The sequence below is a fragment of the Monodelphis domestica genome, chromosome 6 (genome assembly GCF_027887165.1).
Source record: "Monodelphis domestica isolate mMonDom1 chromosome 6, mMonDom1.pri, whole genome shotgun sequence".
Classification (NCBI taxonomy): Eukaryota; Metazoa; Chordata; class Mammalia; order Didelphimorphia; family Didelphidae; genus Monodelphis; species Monodelphis domestica.
Window position 1 is genome coordinate 81,290,619 of NC_077232.1, and position 15,297 is coordinate 81,305,915.

Here is a 15,297-nt window from a genome sequence, read left to right on the forward strand (position 1 = left end):
AGAAGAGGGGAAGGGGGAGAAAGGGAGAGGCATTCCTTCGGGGGAAGGGGCTGTCAAGAGGCTTGAAGGGAAGGGGGGCATGTTTGTGAGGTAGGGGCTCGGGAGATGCGTAGGGAAGTGGAAGGCGGAAGGTTCAGGCTGTGGGTGGAAGGGCTATGGGAATGAGGCGGGATGGCGGGGTTTCTCTGGTGGGGAGGAGGGAGCTCCGCATGAGAAGGGGGTTCGGATTGCTGGGAGGTAAAGGATGGAAGGTTCTGCTGAAGCAGGGTCCCTGGGGGCGGAGGGGGGGGGGAGATAGAGGAGGAGGAGATGACGAGAAGAGGGTTAGGCGATGAGAAGGGGACCAGGCAAGGGGGCGCTCAGGCATCATCTAAAGAGGACTGAATTAGGGTGGGGAAGCTCAGGCTGGCACCAGGCACTGGGGATGGGGCAGGGTGGCCTAGGAGAGGATTGGGGGGGGGGGGGGATGGGATGAAGGCATTTAGGTAATACAGCAGGATTAATGACTCCTGGGATTAAAGCTTTAGGTCAATGAAGAGGAGTTAATGGTACTCTCTTATTATGAAAGTGGGAAGGCTGAGGAGTCAGTGGGTATGAGGGCCAGTATGAGGGCCAGTGGTTGTTTTTTTAAAAAAAATTCAAATGGGGACTTGTCAGACGGAGAGGAAGAGTGAATGTTAAACCAGCATTTAGGGTATGAAGACTATGATATGTGCAGGAGATTGGGGTGTTAGTGTAATGCCATTGCGGGTTTTCAGTGTACCGTCTCCATTCCCTTGCTCATTGTATTAAAGCAGTTTGGAGGGTGGACAGCTATAATTATTCTGCTTAGATTGTTCAGGGTGACACTAATAATATAAACCCTTCACCAAGGAAAGAATTCTAGGAAAGATGGTTGATTTGCTGTTATTTGATAGGATTGTACAGGTTTTTTGTTGACTAGTGAAGCAGCAGCATCAAGGGTAGGCCATGTTTTGTGGAAATTTTCATGAATTAAGTGGAAGATCGAATATAGACATAAAAGTGATCAAGTTAATTGTATTTTATATAATAAAGCATTATTTGGACTCAAGTGCTGTCAGCTACAGGTTATTTTTTTTTAGAGTGCAGCTGTTTTATGTGCAAAATACTTGTTCTTTTTTAAACATTGAAAATTATTTCAGCAAAAAAAGGAAAAACCACATTGGAGTTTTAATATCTGCTTTAGGGATAGGAAGAAGAGATATTTCCTGAATATTATTGCAGTTGGTAGTCATTCATTGATGTTGTTTTCTAAAGATTTCAAAAGGTCCTTTTAAAGAATTATCTTTATTTTATTTATTTCCACTTGGGGATTCATGGTGGCCACAGAATATTATTTGGTATAACTGCTTTTAGTCTAGTGGGCAGCTACAGGTACTGCCACTAGACCAATTCATATAATACCTTTAAAATGGCAGAAATCAATTGTTAGACTCATGGAAGACAAACTGATGCCTGATAAGTTTCTTTTTTATTAAATTAGAGCATATTGGGGAGAAAAGGTTAACTGAAGGTTTACTAACATGAATTATGAAATAGGAGGAAAAACATACTTAGCTAAAAGGACAGCTGTCCTATATATTTTTTCCAAATTAAGGTGTTTTTTTTTTTATTGATGACTTTTGTTTTTACATCACATTCATTTCCAAAATTTTCCCATTCTTTCCCTAAGTCTTGGAGCCTTCCCTTTAACGGTTATTTTAAAAAGAGGGGAAAGAGCAATTCAATGAAATTCACTAACATGTTTTTATAGTATATGCACTATTTCATACCTATTGTCCCCCTACTTCTACTGTGTAGAAATGGAGTTATATTTTCTGAACTCTTTTGGGTTCAAGCATGGCCACTATAGTTACAAAGCATTCAGTTTTGTTTTATTGTTCGTTCCTTTTACATTGTTTTTCTTGTATTTATTTTCCTGGTGGTATGCACTTTCATAAAATGAACTCAATTATTATATTGTGAGCAATTGTTAGTTTTTCTCTTTTCCTGTCAATGATGGAATTATCCCATCGTGGGAGTTGATGTATATATGTGTAGGTTAAATGACTTACCTACAGTCACACAGCTAATAAGCATCAATCAAAATTTGTACTCAAATTTTCCTGACTTCAAGCCCCCAAACTCTATCCATTAAACCATGCTGCCTTCTATTATGATTTATACTGTGGTGAAAAACAAAATTGTTGACTTGTGTGCTAAGGAAGTGAATGGTTTTGGCAGTCAAAACTACTTTAGAAAGGCTTTGATGTGGCTATATCATGCCTGCTATACCACTGTAAAGTTATTTTACTACTTGTGGCATGTTTTGGTTTAAAGATGAAGAAACAATGAGTCTTAAGTTGCAGATCAATGAGCCTGACTAGAATTTCCAGGCTAGAGGCTCTTTTCCCCTTTCTAAATATTAATGTTATAGAGGCAGATCATTTCATACTTTTCCATATCTGAACTTATCTGATGAGAAGGTAATTGTTTTGATTGGTGTTCTGTTGCAAATGTTTTTTGGAATGATTACAAATTTTCAGTTAGCTGCCTTTAGATTATTTTATTTTAGTTTGGCCTTTATCAGAATATGTTTCAAAAAATTTTGTGATGAATTGAATGTAACGGATTGTTTACTTAAACAGAAGCTTACCATTGCCAATTGTTTCCTATACTTGGCATTTTTTCTTTTTTCATAAGAACATGATGTTCACAAAATAGATTTGATGATACTTTTCTTAGATGTTTTCTATTTGCTAAATGGAAATATGCTGTGTGGTAACAATGTAATTGTCATAGATTAGAATGAAGATTTAGCTTCCTTTATGTTTCAAATAAATTGTTTAAAGTAGATTACTGATCTCAAAGACCTCAATTTTTATTTTCTTTTTAATATCTGCAACATTTCAAGCATTAGTGATTTATTTCCCTGTTCTGGTTATGCTCAGGAGCTTCTTCTGCCTATTTGTAGACAGACAGAAAGATAGATAGATAACTTTATCTATTAATAGACAATCATTAGGAGTTACTAGAGCAAAAGAATTCATTGCCTTGTGGCCAACCTGGTCACAATCTCTCCAATTTTGCTATTCTTGTCACTAGATTATATTAGGGCCTTTTCTTGGGAGGACATACCAACAGACTTTTTCAAAAGCCCAGAGCCACTTTACTTGATGTGGCATTGAAAAGTAGAACTTTGGTGGAGGTTTTGCTTAGTTGTTTTTTTTTTTTAAGCCAATATTTCAGCCCCAAGAATTTAATTTTTTAAATGTGCCGGTTCTGAAAGACAAAGCACCTAGCTCTGCTTTGCTCAAGATAACTTTAACATCAAAGAATTGTTGGTTGCTTTTTCCCCTTCTCTTCTCTACTTGCCTAGTCCCTTGGCCCAGAACCTAGCTAGGGCCTGCCTGTAGATAGGAAAATCTGCTACTCTTGGAGGTGCACTCCCCCTTGCCTTTCTCCTTCACTCCTTCATCCTGGCGGCTTGACTGATCACATTTCCCACACAGACTGGCCATCTCTTCATTTCCCACCAGACTACATTTCTTTAGACTGCTCCATCATGACAGTAAGAACTTCATCATCCTGCAAGATTACATCTACATAGTACTGAAACCTCACCAAAACCTTCTGCCTGTGGGACCATATTGGTTGGAAGGTGGAACAAGAGAGCTTCTCTGAAAATCTACATTTAAGGAGGGACTCAACTGGGGTGCACTCCTTTGAATTTCATCCTACCACCCCATTTTAATTTACCCCATTAGATTGTATGCCCTTTGAGGTCAGGAACTCTCTTTCCTTTTCATATTTATATTTCCAGATCTTAGCACAGTGCCCTAGCAGGTGCTTAATAAATGTTGATTGACTAATTGACTAATTGTGTTGGATGTAAATAGATGAGGATTCTTCTGGTTTTCCAACTGCCATGCCTCAAAACCCTGAAGTCTCCTGGCACTATCATTTGATCTACTTATAGAACTTGAGGGTGTCCAGGTTCAACCTCTACCCTCTCAGTGAACCATTAGTACTTTCAGGTTTTTTACATTTGTCTTGTGTTTGAACTTTTTATGTTTTTCCCCAATTAGAATGTGAGCTCCTTGAGAGCAAGAACTGACTATCTCTTTCTCTTTTGGTATCCCTATACTTAATTAGTACATTGCTTGGCACATAGTAAGAGCTTAATAAATCCTTCTTTATTTTATCATTAACCAAATAAACCACCTAAGTAATTTTTTTCTGCTACTGGATTTTCTGCCTCTAGTTTCCATCTGATTATTTACTAGATTGTAAAATGTTTAGCTTTTGAAAAGCCTGAAATGGTAACTGTGGGGGAAAAAATGAAGATTTAAGTTTATAGTAACCATGAGCCTTGACTTGTAGAATGTGTTCATGCATATAAAGTTACTATCTGTGTATTTTGTACTTGAAATTTTTTAGTATACATATATATATATGTAATTTTCTAAGATTTCTTCATAACCCCTATTCCTAGCTGAAATTCTTTAGTCCCTTAAGGTTAGTTAGGTTGCTTTAAGGAGTTAAAGTAGATTGACCTAATTCTTGAGAGCTGTGGGAAATTTTTCTACTAGGTTTTCAAAAAGAATGGTCAGGTCTAGAGAACAGAGGTCCTAGGTTCAAGTATGGCCTCAGGTACTTCCTAGCTGTGTCATCTGGGTAAGTCACTTAACTCTCATTGCCTAGTTCTTACCACTCTTCTGCCTTGGAACCAATATAGAGGGTTGATTATGAGATGGAAGGTAAGGGTTTGTTTTTAGGGAGAGTGAGAAAGGAAAGAGGGAAGGAAAGAGGAAGAAAGAGAGAAGGAGGGAGAGAAAAAGAGTGGGAGAGTGGGAAAGAGGTGGGAAAGAGGGAGGGGGAGAGAGACAGGAAGGAGGAGGGAATGGTCTTTCACATAACATTGATAACAATACTGTTCTGAAGTTAATTCTTTTGATGTCATAATACAGAATGAACAAAGTACCTTGAAAAGATATAATTTAGGTGAGGCTATCTTTAAATTTAGGAATTCTGCATGGTAGATAAAGAAATACTACTTGCTTTTCAGGATTACACCTTGAACTCTTCCTCCTCAGCCTTTCCCAGCTGAAATTCATTATTCAACAACAAGCATTTATTAAGCTCTTATTTCCTTTGTGCTAAGCACTGGAAATACAAAGAAAGTAAACAAGTCCTGCCCAACTGGTGCTTACATCCTAATGAGGGGAGATAATGTCCAAACAATTAAGTTTAAAAATGAAATACTGGATGAATTGGAGGTTATGCCTTTATAAGGTTTTGGGTGAGAGAAGAGTCAGGGATAGGCTTCTTGAAGGTTAGATTTAAACTGTATCTTGAGAGAAGCCTGGAGGTAGAGATGAGAGAGAACATTCCAGGCATGGGGATAGCCAGTAGAAATAAAGTCAGGAGATGGAATGAGAAGGCCAGTGTTGCTGGAGGAGGGGGGAAAACTCATATAAGAAGACTGGGGAAGGTAGAAAGAGGCCAGGTAATGGAGGACTCTAAGAGCCAAACAGAAGATTTCATATTTGATCCTGGAGGTAATAGGGAGTCACTGGAGTTTATTGAATAGGGAAATGACATGGTTAGACTTTCAGTTTAGGAAGATCACTTTTGCAAACTCACTAGAGGATATGCTTGAATAGAAAGAGACTTGATGTAGAAAAATGAGCTAGAAAGCTAATGTTATAATCTAGGAGTGAAAGCTTGAACCAGTGGTAGTACAAGATTTCCCTTATCCTTAAAAAATTCTCTCTTGAAAGAAACATTCCCTATGTATCTCATCTCTTTTCAAACCAACTCCTAGGAAAAGCTGTTAATACTCTGTTTCCATTTCCTTTCTTCACACTTCATAGTCTTTGCCTTTCAGCTTTTAATTCTTCATTCGACTAAAACTGTTTTTTTCAGGGTAACCAATGATTTGTTAAGTTCCAAATTTAATGACCTTCCTGATCAGCATTTGACACTGGACTACCCCTTTCTCCTGGATACTGGGGTTTCTTGATAATGCCTTCTCCTGGGTCACTTCCTACTTGTCTGATCAATCTTCAGTCTCCTTTGCTGATTCACCATCAGTATCGTGTTCACCAACTTTGTGCCCAATACTCTTTCCTAGACTTTTGTTTTTTCCCTTTTTTTCTCAACACTTTCTCACTTACTAATCCTCATCAGCTTCCATGAGTTCCATTATATTATACAATGATTCCCAAACAACATGCCCAATGTGATCTTTATTTTGTGCTCTAGTTCTGCATCATGACCTGCGTCTTAGACATTTCCAAACTCCCTTATTATTACTGCCAAAGGGCACACCCAGGTTTGTAACCTTAGTGCCATCCTTTGATCTATATTTTCCCTCACTCCTCATAGCCCATTACTTGCTAATCATAGCCCATTACTTGCTAAAGTTTGTTTCTTTTTAGGGGCAACTAGGTAGCAAAGTATATAGAGCACTGGGCCTGAAATTAGGAAGATTTGAGTATAAATTCTACCTCAGATACTTTCTAACTTTGTGACCTGGGGCAAGTCATTGAACCTTTTATCTGTCTCAGCTTCATCAACTGTAAAAAAAAAAATGGAGACCCAAGTATCTATCTCCTAAGATTGCTGTGATTATCAAATGAGATATTTATAAAGCATCTAGCTCAGTACCTTGCATATAGTTGACATTTAATAAATACTTATTCTCTTATTTTCTCCTCTACATCTTTTATTCCTCTCTACTATATACACCAACTCGGTTCATCTCCTCACACCTATACTACTACTATATTGTCCTCTTTGTTTTCCTATCTGAGGCCTTTTCCCATTTACTATTACCTCTAGAATCAAACTTAAATTTTGACATTAAAATTTCTTTTATTTATTTATTTATCCCTTTTTATCTCTCCAGTATTCTTATATTCTTTCCCCTATACTCTATTGTCCACATACTAGTTTATTTGCTTTTCAATATATAAGACACTCCATTTCCCATCTCTATACCTTTGTTAGCACTGTCTGATAGCTTTCTTACCTGTGCCTTTTGGAATTCCTGATTTCCTTTAATACTCTGCTTAAACACCACCTTCAGCATAAAACTTACCATTCTCTTACTCCTCTCAACCCAAGTTACTTCACTCCTTCTCAAAATGACCTTGATTTCATTTTGCATATTTAATATGTTCATATTATCTTCTCCTTTAAAATATAAACTCCTTGATGGCAGATGTGATTCTTTTATCTTTTCTTCTGCAGTATTACAGTTCCTAGAACATAGTAAGTGCTTAATAAATGCTTATTAATTTATTAAGTCTCCTGTTTCTAGTCTGACTGCTCCTCAGTCTCCTTTGCTAAATAATCATCTGTATCCTACCTCCCAACAATGGATGTGTACTCAGTCCTGGACTCTTTTCTTCTCTCTCTTCATTCTTACTTGGTGAGCTCATCAGCTCTCAGGAGTTCAATAATCTCTAGATTGATGATTTCCCAGAACTGTATATCCAACCCTGAGCCCTATTTCTGCATCCCCAGTTGCTTATGGGGCTTTTCAATCTGGATTTCCTGAAGGCATTTCAAAGTCCAAAAGAGAACCCTTTATCTCCATCCCAACTCAAACCCCCAAACATAGTACTACCAAGTTTTTAGTCATCCAAAGGTTCACTACCTTCATGATTCTCAATTTCTTAATCTTTCATAACACGATTTATAATCATTTGCATGTCTTTTTTATTCTATCTTCACATTTCTTATAAACCATTTCCTTCTTTCTACTCATACTTATCACCCTATGCACTTAGCACAATGCCTAGCACAAAATAGGTGCTTAATGCAAGTCTTTTGAAAAAATAAAATAAATGTTTATTGATTGATAGTTCAGTCCTTCATTTCCTCTCTTGGATTTGAAATGGTTGGATTCTTGCAATAAACTTGTGTCTCTGCATTCACCATTTTGTCTCTCTAGTTTATCATTCACATAGCTGCCAATGTGATACTGCTAAAGCACAGGTCTAAGAATGTCACTTCCTTATTTAATAACTCTGATGACTCCTTAATGCTTCTAGTATTAAATACAAACTCTTCTTGGATTTAAAGCCCTTTATACCTGTCTCTGACACTACCTTTGAAGGTATGCATGAAACAGACATTAAGGGCTTCCTATTTGCCGGACATGTGCTAAGTGCTGGAGATAACACACATAAAAGCAAGAAAATCTCTGCCTTTAAGGAGTTTGCCTTTTTAAAAAAAATCATAAAGTGGTTCATCTAATGATTCTTTTAAAAAGCCACATTCTTTTTTAATGTTAATTTTTAAATTTTTTCCCCTTGGTTACATGATTTCTTTTTTTTTAAAAACCCTTACCTTCTGTCTTGGAGTCAATACTGTGTATTGGCTCCAAGGCAGAAGAATGGTTAAGGGCTAGGCAATGGGGGTCAAGTGACTTGCCCAGGGTCACACAGCTAGGAAGTGTCTGAGGCCAGATTTGAACCTAGGACCTCCCAGGTTACATGACTTTTGTGCTGTTTCCTTCTCTCTTCCCTCCTCCCTCCTAGAGTTGACACAAAATTCCACTGGGTTATGCATATATTATCACTCATATCCTATTTCCATATTATTCATTTTTGCATTAGATTAATTTTTTAAAACCCAAACCAAATCATATACCCATATAAATAAATGGCAAATCATATGTTTTTTTTTCCTGGATTTTTACTCCCATAGTTCTTTCTCTAGATATAGATAGCATTCTTTCTCATTAGTCTCTGAGTTTTCCTGGATCATTGCATTGCTTTTAGTAGCAAAGTCAATTATATTTGATCATTCCACAATATTTCAGTTACTGTGCATGATGTTCTAATTCTGCTCAATTCACTCTGCATCCGTTCATATAGGTCTTTCCAGTTCTTATAAAAATGAAGCAGTTCATCATCCCTTTTGGCACAATAGTTTTCCATTACCATCATATACCACAATTTGTTCAGCCATTCCCCAATCAAGGCACATTCCCTTATTTTCCATTTTTTTTGCCACCACAAAAAGCACAGCTATAAATATTTTTATATAAACATAACCTTTTCCATTTTTATTATCTCTTTGGGATACAAACCCAGTAGTGGTATATGCCCTTTGGGCATAATTCCAAATTGTCTTCCAGAATGGTTGGATCAATTCACAACTCTACCATTAGTGTCTCAATTTTGCCACATCCCCTCCAACATTTATTATTTTCCTTTATTATCATATTGACCACTCTACTAAGTGAAAGGTGGTACCTCAGAGTTGTTTTGATTTGCATTTCTCTAATCAAGAGGGATTTAGAACATTTTTTTCATATGATTATTAATTGGTTGTTCATCTGAAAACTGACTATTCATATCCCTTGACCATTTGTCAATTGGGGAATGATTTGATTTCTTTTAAATTTGACTTAGTTCTTTGTATATTTGAGAAATTAGACCTTTGTCAAAGAATTTCATTATAAAAATTTTCCCCCAGTTTGTTGCTTCCCTTCTAATTTGGAGAAGTTTGTCTTCTTAAAGGTAAATAGAGATCAGAGATGGGTTATTGGCCTGGGAAGTGACCAGTTGGTGATTGAAAAAATAGGACAATTGATTGAAAATTCTTTCTGGGTAATATAGTCTTGATTTTATTTTTGTTCCAAGAGCTGGAAAGGGAATAGGACATTGAGACTTTGCTGCTAAAAGGCTATCCCTTATGGTTGGAATTCACTCCATCCTCAATTCTTAGATATCTAGCTTCCTTCAAAGTTATGCTTAAACACTTTTCAGACTTAATCATGGTGAGTATGGAAGAAAAGAATAATCTGCCATCTTTGAGAGAATCCTTTCTGAAAAGGTAAAAGACCTCTTCAGAATAAAAGACTAAACCCTTGAACGAAGATAGTATCTATAAGAAAGCCACCAAAAATAAGAGATTATCTATGGAAGAGCTAAAACTTAACTATAAGAAATATAGACAAATGTTGAGAAATGAAATTTGTCTGATTTTAGTGATGGCATGCATCATGAAGCTACCAATAATTTCATTCCAAAGTAGAATGAAGAAAATTATACATTTTTGTGGAAGGTAGGATGTCAGGAATAGTAGGGAAGGCCAGATTGATAAACTTATTAGAAGAATGAACTTGAAATGTTTGCCATGATTATTTGTCTAATGATCTGTTAATAAAAATGTATGTGATTTAAAAAAATCTCAAAACTCAACTCAGTGCTCCTTTGGAGCCTTTTGTATGTACTCAGTTCTGATCCAGTAGGTAGTTGAAAGGCTTTTCTTCACCACACAGGAAATCTTTGCTGTAAAAGAAATGGTCACAAAATGTCTATGCATGTTCCCGAATCTAGGGCAGGCCCTATCCAGTAAATGCTTTCATGAACTTCTAGAATCAGACTCAAAAAATCCCCCATATGTATAGGCATTGGGGAGAGCCCCCTGTGCATGCTCTGAGGACTAGACTCTCCTGGCTAGTACCTTGTTAAAATTTGATTGATTGTTAGCATAGAGAAAGTCAATTATCAATAAAGATTCCAACCATCAAGACTTTTACTTAGACCTATATAAGTCCTGGGGAGTCCGTAGCTAACTGACTCAGTGGATAGAGTGGATAGAGTCTGGCCCTGGAGTCAGGAAGAGCCAAGTTCAAATGCTGCCTCAGACATTTACTCTCTATGTTACTTTGGGCAAGTCACTTAACCCTTTTTCCTCAGTTCCTCATCTGTAAAATGAACTGGAGGAGGAAATGGTAAACCACTCCATTATCTTTGCCAAGAAAACCCCAAGATCAGAGTCAAGATGGTGGCTTAGGAGCAGTAAAGCCTAAACCTCTCTGACTATTATTACATACCAATATTTAGAAAGTGCTTCAAAAAAAGACAAGAATCCATACCCAAACCCAAAATGGAGTTATGGGGCTCTCCTGCTGAACACAACTTGAAAGTTAGTTAACTCTTAAGAGTTAATTTTTGAGGATAAAGGGTAGCCAAAACAAGAGTGTGCTGGCCAAATCCCCTCTCTTCCCTACCCTCCCCCCTTCCCACACTGAGACCTGTGATTAGATGTTGGCTGACTTTGAGATCTCAGAATGGGGACTGCAACTGTGAAGGAATGTCTCAGATCCATCAAAATTGAGGTCCTGGGCTCTGATAGTTGCTGCCAGGGAACAAGAATTGGCCCCAGGGCAGGGTACTCAATTAACCATATCCAGTAAACCAGCAGAAGGAAAAAAAAGAAAATGAGTAAACAACAGGGAAAAAAAGAAAGTAACTATTTAAAGCTTCTATGAGGATAAAGACCAAAGAACAGAACCAACAGAAGATGATGGGATCCAAGGAACTTCAAGCAAAACCTCAAAAGAAACAGAACTGGACACAGACTCTGGAAGAGCTCAAAAAGGAATTAAAAAATAAAATAAGACAAATTGAAGAAAAATGGGAAAAAGCAAACAATAGCTTAGAAAGCAATATAGGTCATCTGGAAAAGGAGGCACATAAATCAAAGGAAGAAAACAATGCTTTAAAAGCCAGAATTGATATAATGGGAAAAGAGGCAAAAAAGTCAAATGAAGAAAAGAATTATTTGAAAAGAAGAATGAATCAAATGGAAAAGGAGGATCAAAAGGTCATGGAATAAATTCAGTCTTTAAAAATTAGAATTGGGCAAATAGAAGCTAATGATTTGACAAGACATCGAGAAACAACCAGGTCAGCTATGTGACTCAGTGGTTTAAGAGCCAGGCCTAGAGATGGGAGGACCTGAATTCAAATCTGGCCTCAGACACTTCCTAGCTATGTGCTCCTGGACAAGTCACTTAACCCCCATTGCCTAGCCCTTACTGCTCTTCTGCCTTAGAAGCAATGTACAGTATTGATTCTAAGATAGAAGGTAAGGGTTTTTTAAAAAATGAAACAATAAAACAAAATCAAAAGAATGGAAAAAAAATAGAAGAAAATATGAAATATCTCATTGAAAAAGCAACTGACCTGGAAAATAGATCCAGGAGAGGCAGTTAATAATTATTGGACCACTTAAAAGTCATGACCAAAAAAAAAAAAGCCTAGACATCATACTACAGGAAATTATCTAAGAAAACTGCCCCGATATTCTTAAAAAGAAGTGAAAATAGAGATTGAAAGAATCCACAGATCATCTCCTGTGTTAAATCCCCAAATGACAATTCCCAGGAATATTATAGCCAATTTCAAGAGCTCCCAGGCCAAGGAGAAACCACTAAAAGCAGCTAGAAAGAAACAATTAGATATCATGGAATCCTAGTCAGGATCACACAGGAGCTAGAAGCCTCCACATTGAAGGACTGGAAGGCTTGGAATATGATATTCCAGAAGGTAAGGGAACTGGATTTACAATCAAGAATCAACTACTCAGCAAAGCTGATTATATTCTTTCAGGGGGAAAGTATAATCATTTAATAAAAATAGAAGATTTCCAAGCAAGAAAACCCCAAAATAGGATCATGAAGAGTCAGACACAACTGAAATTACCCAACAGTATATGTGTGTATGTGTGTGTGTGTGTGTGTGTGCACATGCTATTTGTTTATTAGACTGTAAGTTCTTTGAAAGCAGAGACTATCTTTTGGGGTATTCCTTGTCCTTAGTATAATGCCTCAAACTTGGTAGGTGTTAAATGTTGGTACCTAACTGATTAATGGATAGGATTTTATATCATGCTGTAAGGTTTGCAAAACATTTTATATCTGTTACCTCAACTAATCTAACCCAGTGAGGAAGAGCTATTCTCCTTTTACCTATGAGGAAACTAAGGAAAGAGTTAAATGACTTGCCCATGGTCTTAGGTCTTCTTGACTCCCAAGATAAAATTCTATTCAGTTGTACTATCTAGCTGCCTACTTGTCTGAAGGTCTATTCAGTATCATTACACAGCTTATCTTTTCATCATACTTTTTTAAAATAAAAAAATCATATGTGATTGATAGTAGCCTGCTAAAGTATTGAATTTAGGAATGCAAATAGTTTCCTTTTTGGGAATCCTAGTAAGCTGAGATTTTTAGATATATAATTTCATCCTTTGGTCTTATGAGGGGTTTCCCCCCTGTATGATAGGAATTACTTGCTTTAAAATAGTTTAGTTTTTTGAAGTTATTATAGATGTCATTGTTGCTATAGTTTAGTATGTATTTTTATGACTTTTATTCCATAATAGTAATTAAGTCCCTCAATGTTAGCAGACTGTAGTATTACTGACTCAGAGTTTGGCATATTTTCATCACAGAACTTGGGGATATTTTAAGTTGGGTGGGTTTCAAATGTTCATTGACTCAGAATTATAATTAATCTCATTAGTTATGGTCATTTTTGGAAACCACATTCATAAATCCATTGGTTTAGAGTTCTAAGGAACTTGAGAGACCATGTTATTAAACCTGTATATTTTATAACTGGGTTAATTAAGGTCCCAAGTGGTTAAATGACTTGCCCAAGGTAACACTTTAAGAACTAGAATTTGAGTCTAGGTTCCCTGCTGGCATGATGAAAGTATTCTGCTGGGAGATAAAAGTAATGAGTAGTAGTCTGGAGAAGAATAAGACATGGCTAACCTGAGCAGCCTTCCCTAAATGGAGTTTCTGGGAGAAACCATCCAGTCAGGAGAGGGTTCACAGGGGGCATCATAGAGAAAGTCTTAAGAGTATAGGAGAAGAACGAGGTGTAATGGCAAGGCAGAGGTTAATACATCCTTTTTAGTCTTATTTTCATATGTAAAACCACATACATTTGATGGTTCCCAGGACATCGAGGCTGACAATTTGCTTTTGGATTCTTTGGTAGCTATGGCTACTGAAGAGGCAGGACTACAGCACCTACAGAGGTAATTGCTCTGACTTATTACCTTAAGAGTTGCTTCTCTGGATAATGACTTCAGGGGCTGGGCTAGAAGCAGAACTGTTTGGGGAAGTGCTACCATTCTTTGGGGCTCTTTGGCTTACCTGCTATTTTACTTTATCATATATTTCCTTTACTTTTCCCTTTGTATTTAGAAAACTTTACTCATTTTTCATAGTATGAAACCTATCTGTTACTACTATTACTACAACAATTTGTGAGGTATAATCACATCAGAATGTGATAAATCTTCAAGGACTACTTCAGTGCCTTATAGGGTAGAGGTGAGCCAGGATTATTCAAAAACATATCCATTGAGCACAAGTTCTGACAGTTCTACCTGACTTAAAAGACTTCAGGCACAGTCCAGGTGAGATACTAGGTTAGCATCTACCCTCTAAAGGCATTGAAGTAGTCCTTGAATACTTAACACATTCTGATGTGATTATAGGTACCTCATGAGTTGTAGTAATAGTAGTAATAAATGTTTCATACTATGAAATGTAAAAATGATTTAAGTAAAGTTTTCTAAGTACAAAGGGAAAAGTAAAAATAATATAGGGTAAAGTAAAATAGCAGGTAAACCAAACTTATCTAGGTAAGGAGAAACTTATCAATAGGTTGGCTGTTATTTGATAAATTATTTGGCCATGGAGACACATATTAGACAAATAAAACTACAAAATAACCTTATTCTGCAATGATGGCAGAATGACAAAAAAGAGACATAAGGTTTTTAGATAATCTGTAAACATTTTCACTGGTGGTTCTCTTAAGTCTGTGATCATTTTCTAGTTCAAAGAATTGGCTTATTACAGGAAGAACTTAACTTCATCAGTATTGACATTCTTGCTATAAATGAAACCATAAGGTTTAAAGAAGTTATAGCTAAGTGGAAGCCTGGTTCAGGTTTTCCTTGTTGTGAGCCAAATAAATAAGTTAATGGAGTTGATTTCATCTTATAACCAAAGGTCTCAAGAAACTTTATGGAATATCTTACCTTTCAGTGCTCATGATAAGTTTCAGCAAAAAAACTATCATGAAAATAGGTGCAACTTCTGAACCAGTGTCTATTGCAGATGATGGAGTCTGCAAAGAACTTGGTAGGATCTCCTGATTTAAGTAAACATGTACCTTAATACATGTGACTTCAACACATGGGTAGGCAAAACATTTGAAAATATGATTCAAGATTAATGGGTGAAAGAAGGATAAGCTATGTGGACCAGACATACAAAAACCTAACATCTTTATAATTCAAGAATAAACCCATCAATGGGGGCAGCTGGATGGCTCAGTGGATTGAGAGCCAGACCTGGAGACAGGAGGTCCTGGGTTCAAATCTGGCCTCTGACACTTCCTAGCTGTGTGACCCTGGGCAATTCACTTAATTCCCATTACTAAGTCCTTACTGCTCTTCTGC

General features: G+C 36.9%; 1 protein-coding gene across 27 annotated transcripts in view; it reads left to right on the top strand.

The window, feature by feature from the left end:
- The window catches only part of ADD1 (adducin 1), a 144,788-nt gene that overhangs the window by 17,831 nt on the left and 111,660 nt on the right, over window positions 1-15,297 (top strand). For 7 of the 27 annotated variants that reach the window (XM_056802354.1, XM_056802358.1, XM_056802340.1 and 4 more), the window contains exon 2: window positions 13,781-13,860. The exons of the other annotated variants lie outside the window; for them this stretch is intronic. In XM_056802354.1, the coding sequence (XP_056658332.1) occupies window positions 13,823-13,860 (38 nt within the window). In that variant the 5' untranslated portion in view covers window positions 13,781-13,822. The remainder of the gene's footprint in view (window positions 1-13,780; window positions 13,861-15,297) is intronic. 27 annotated transcript variants of the gene reach the window in all.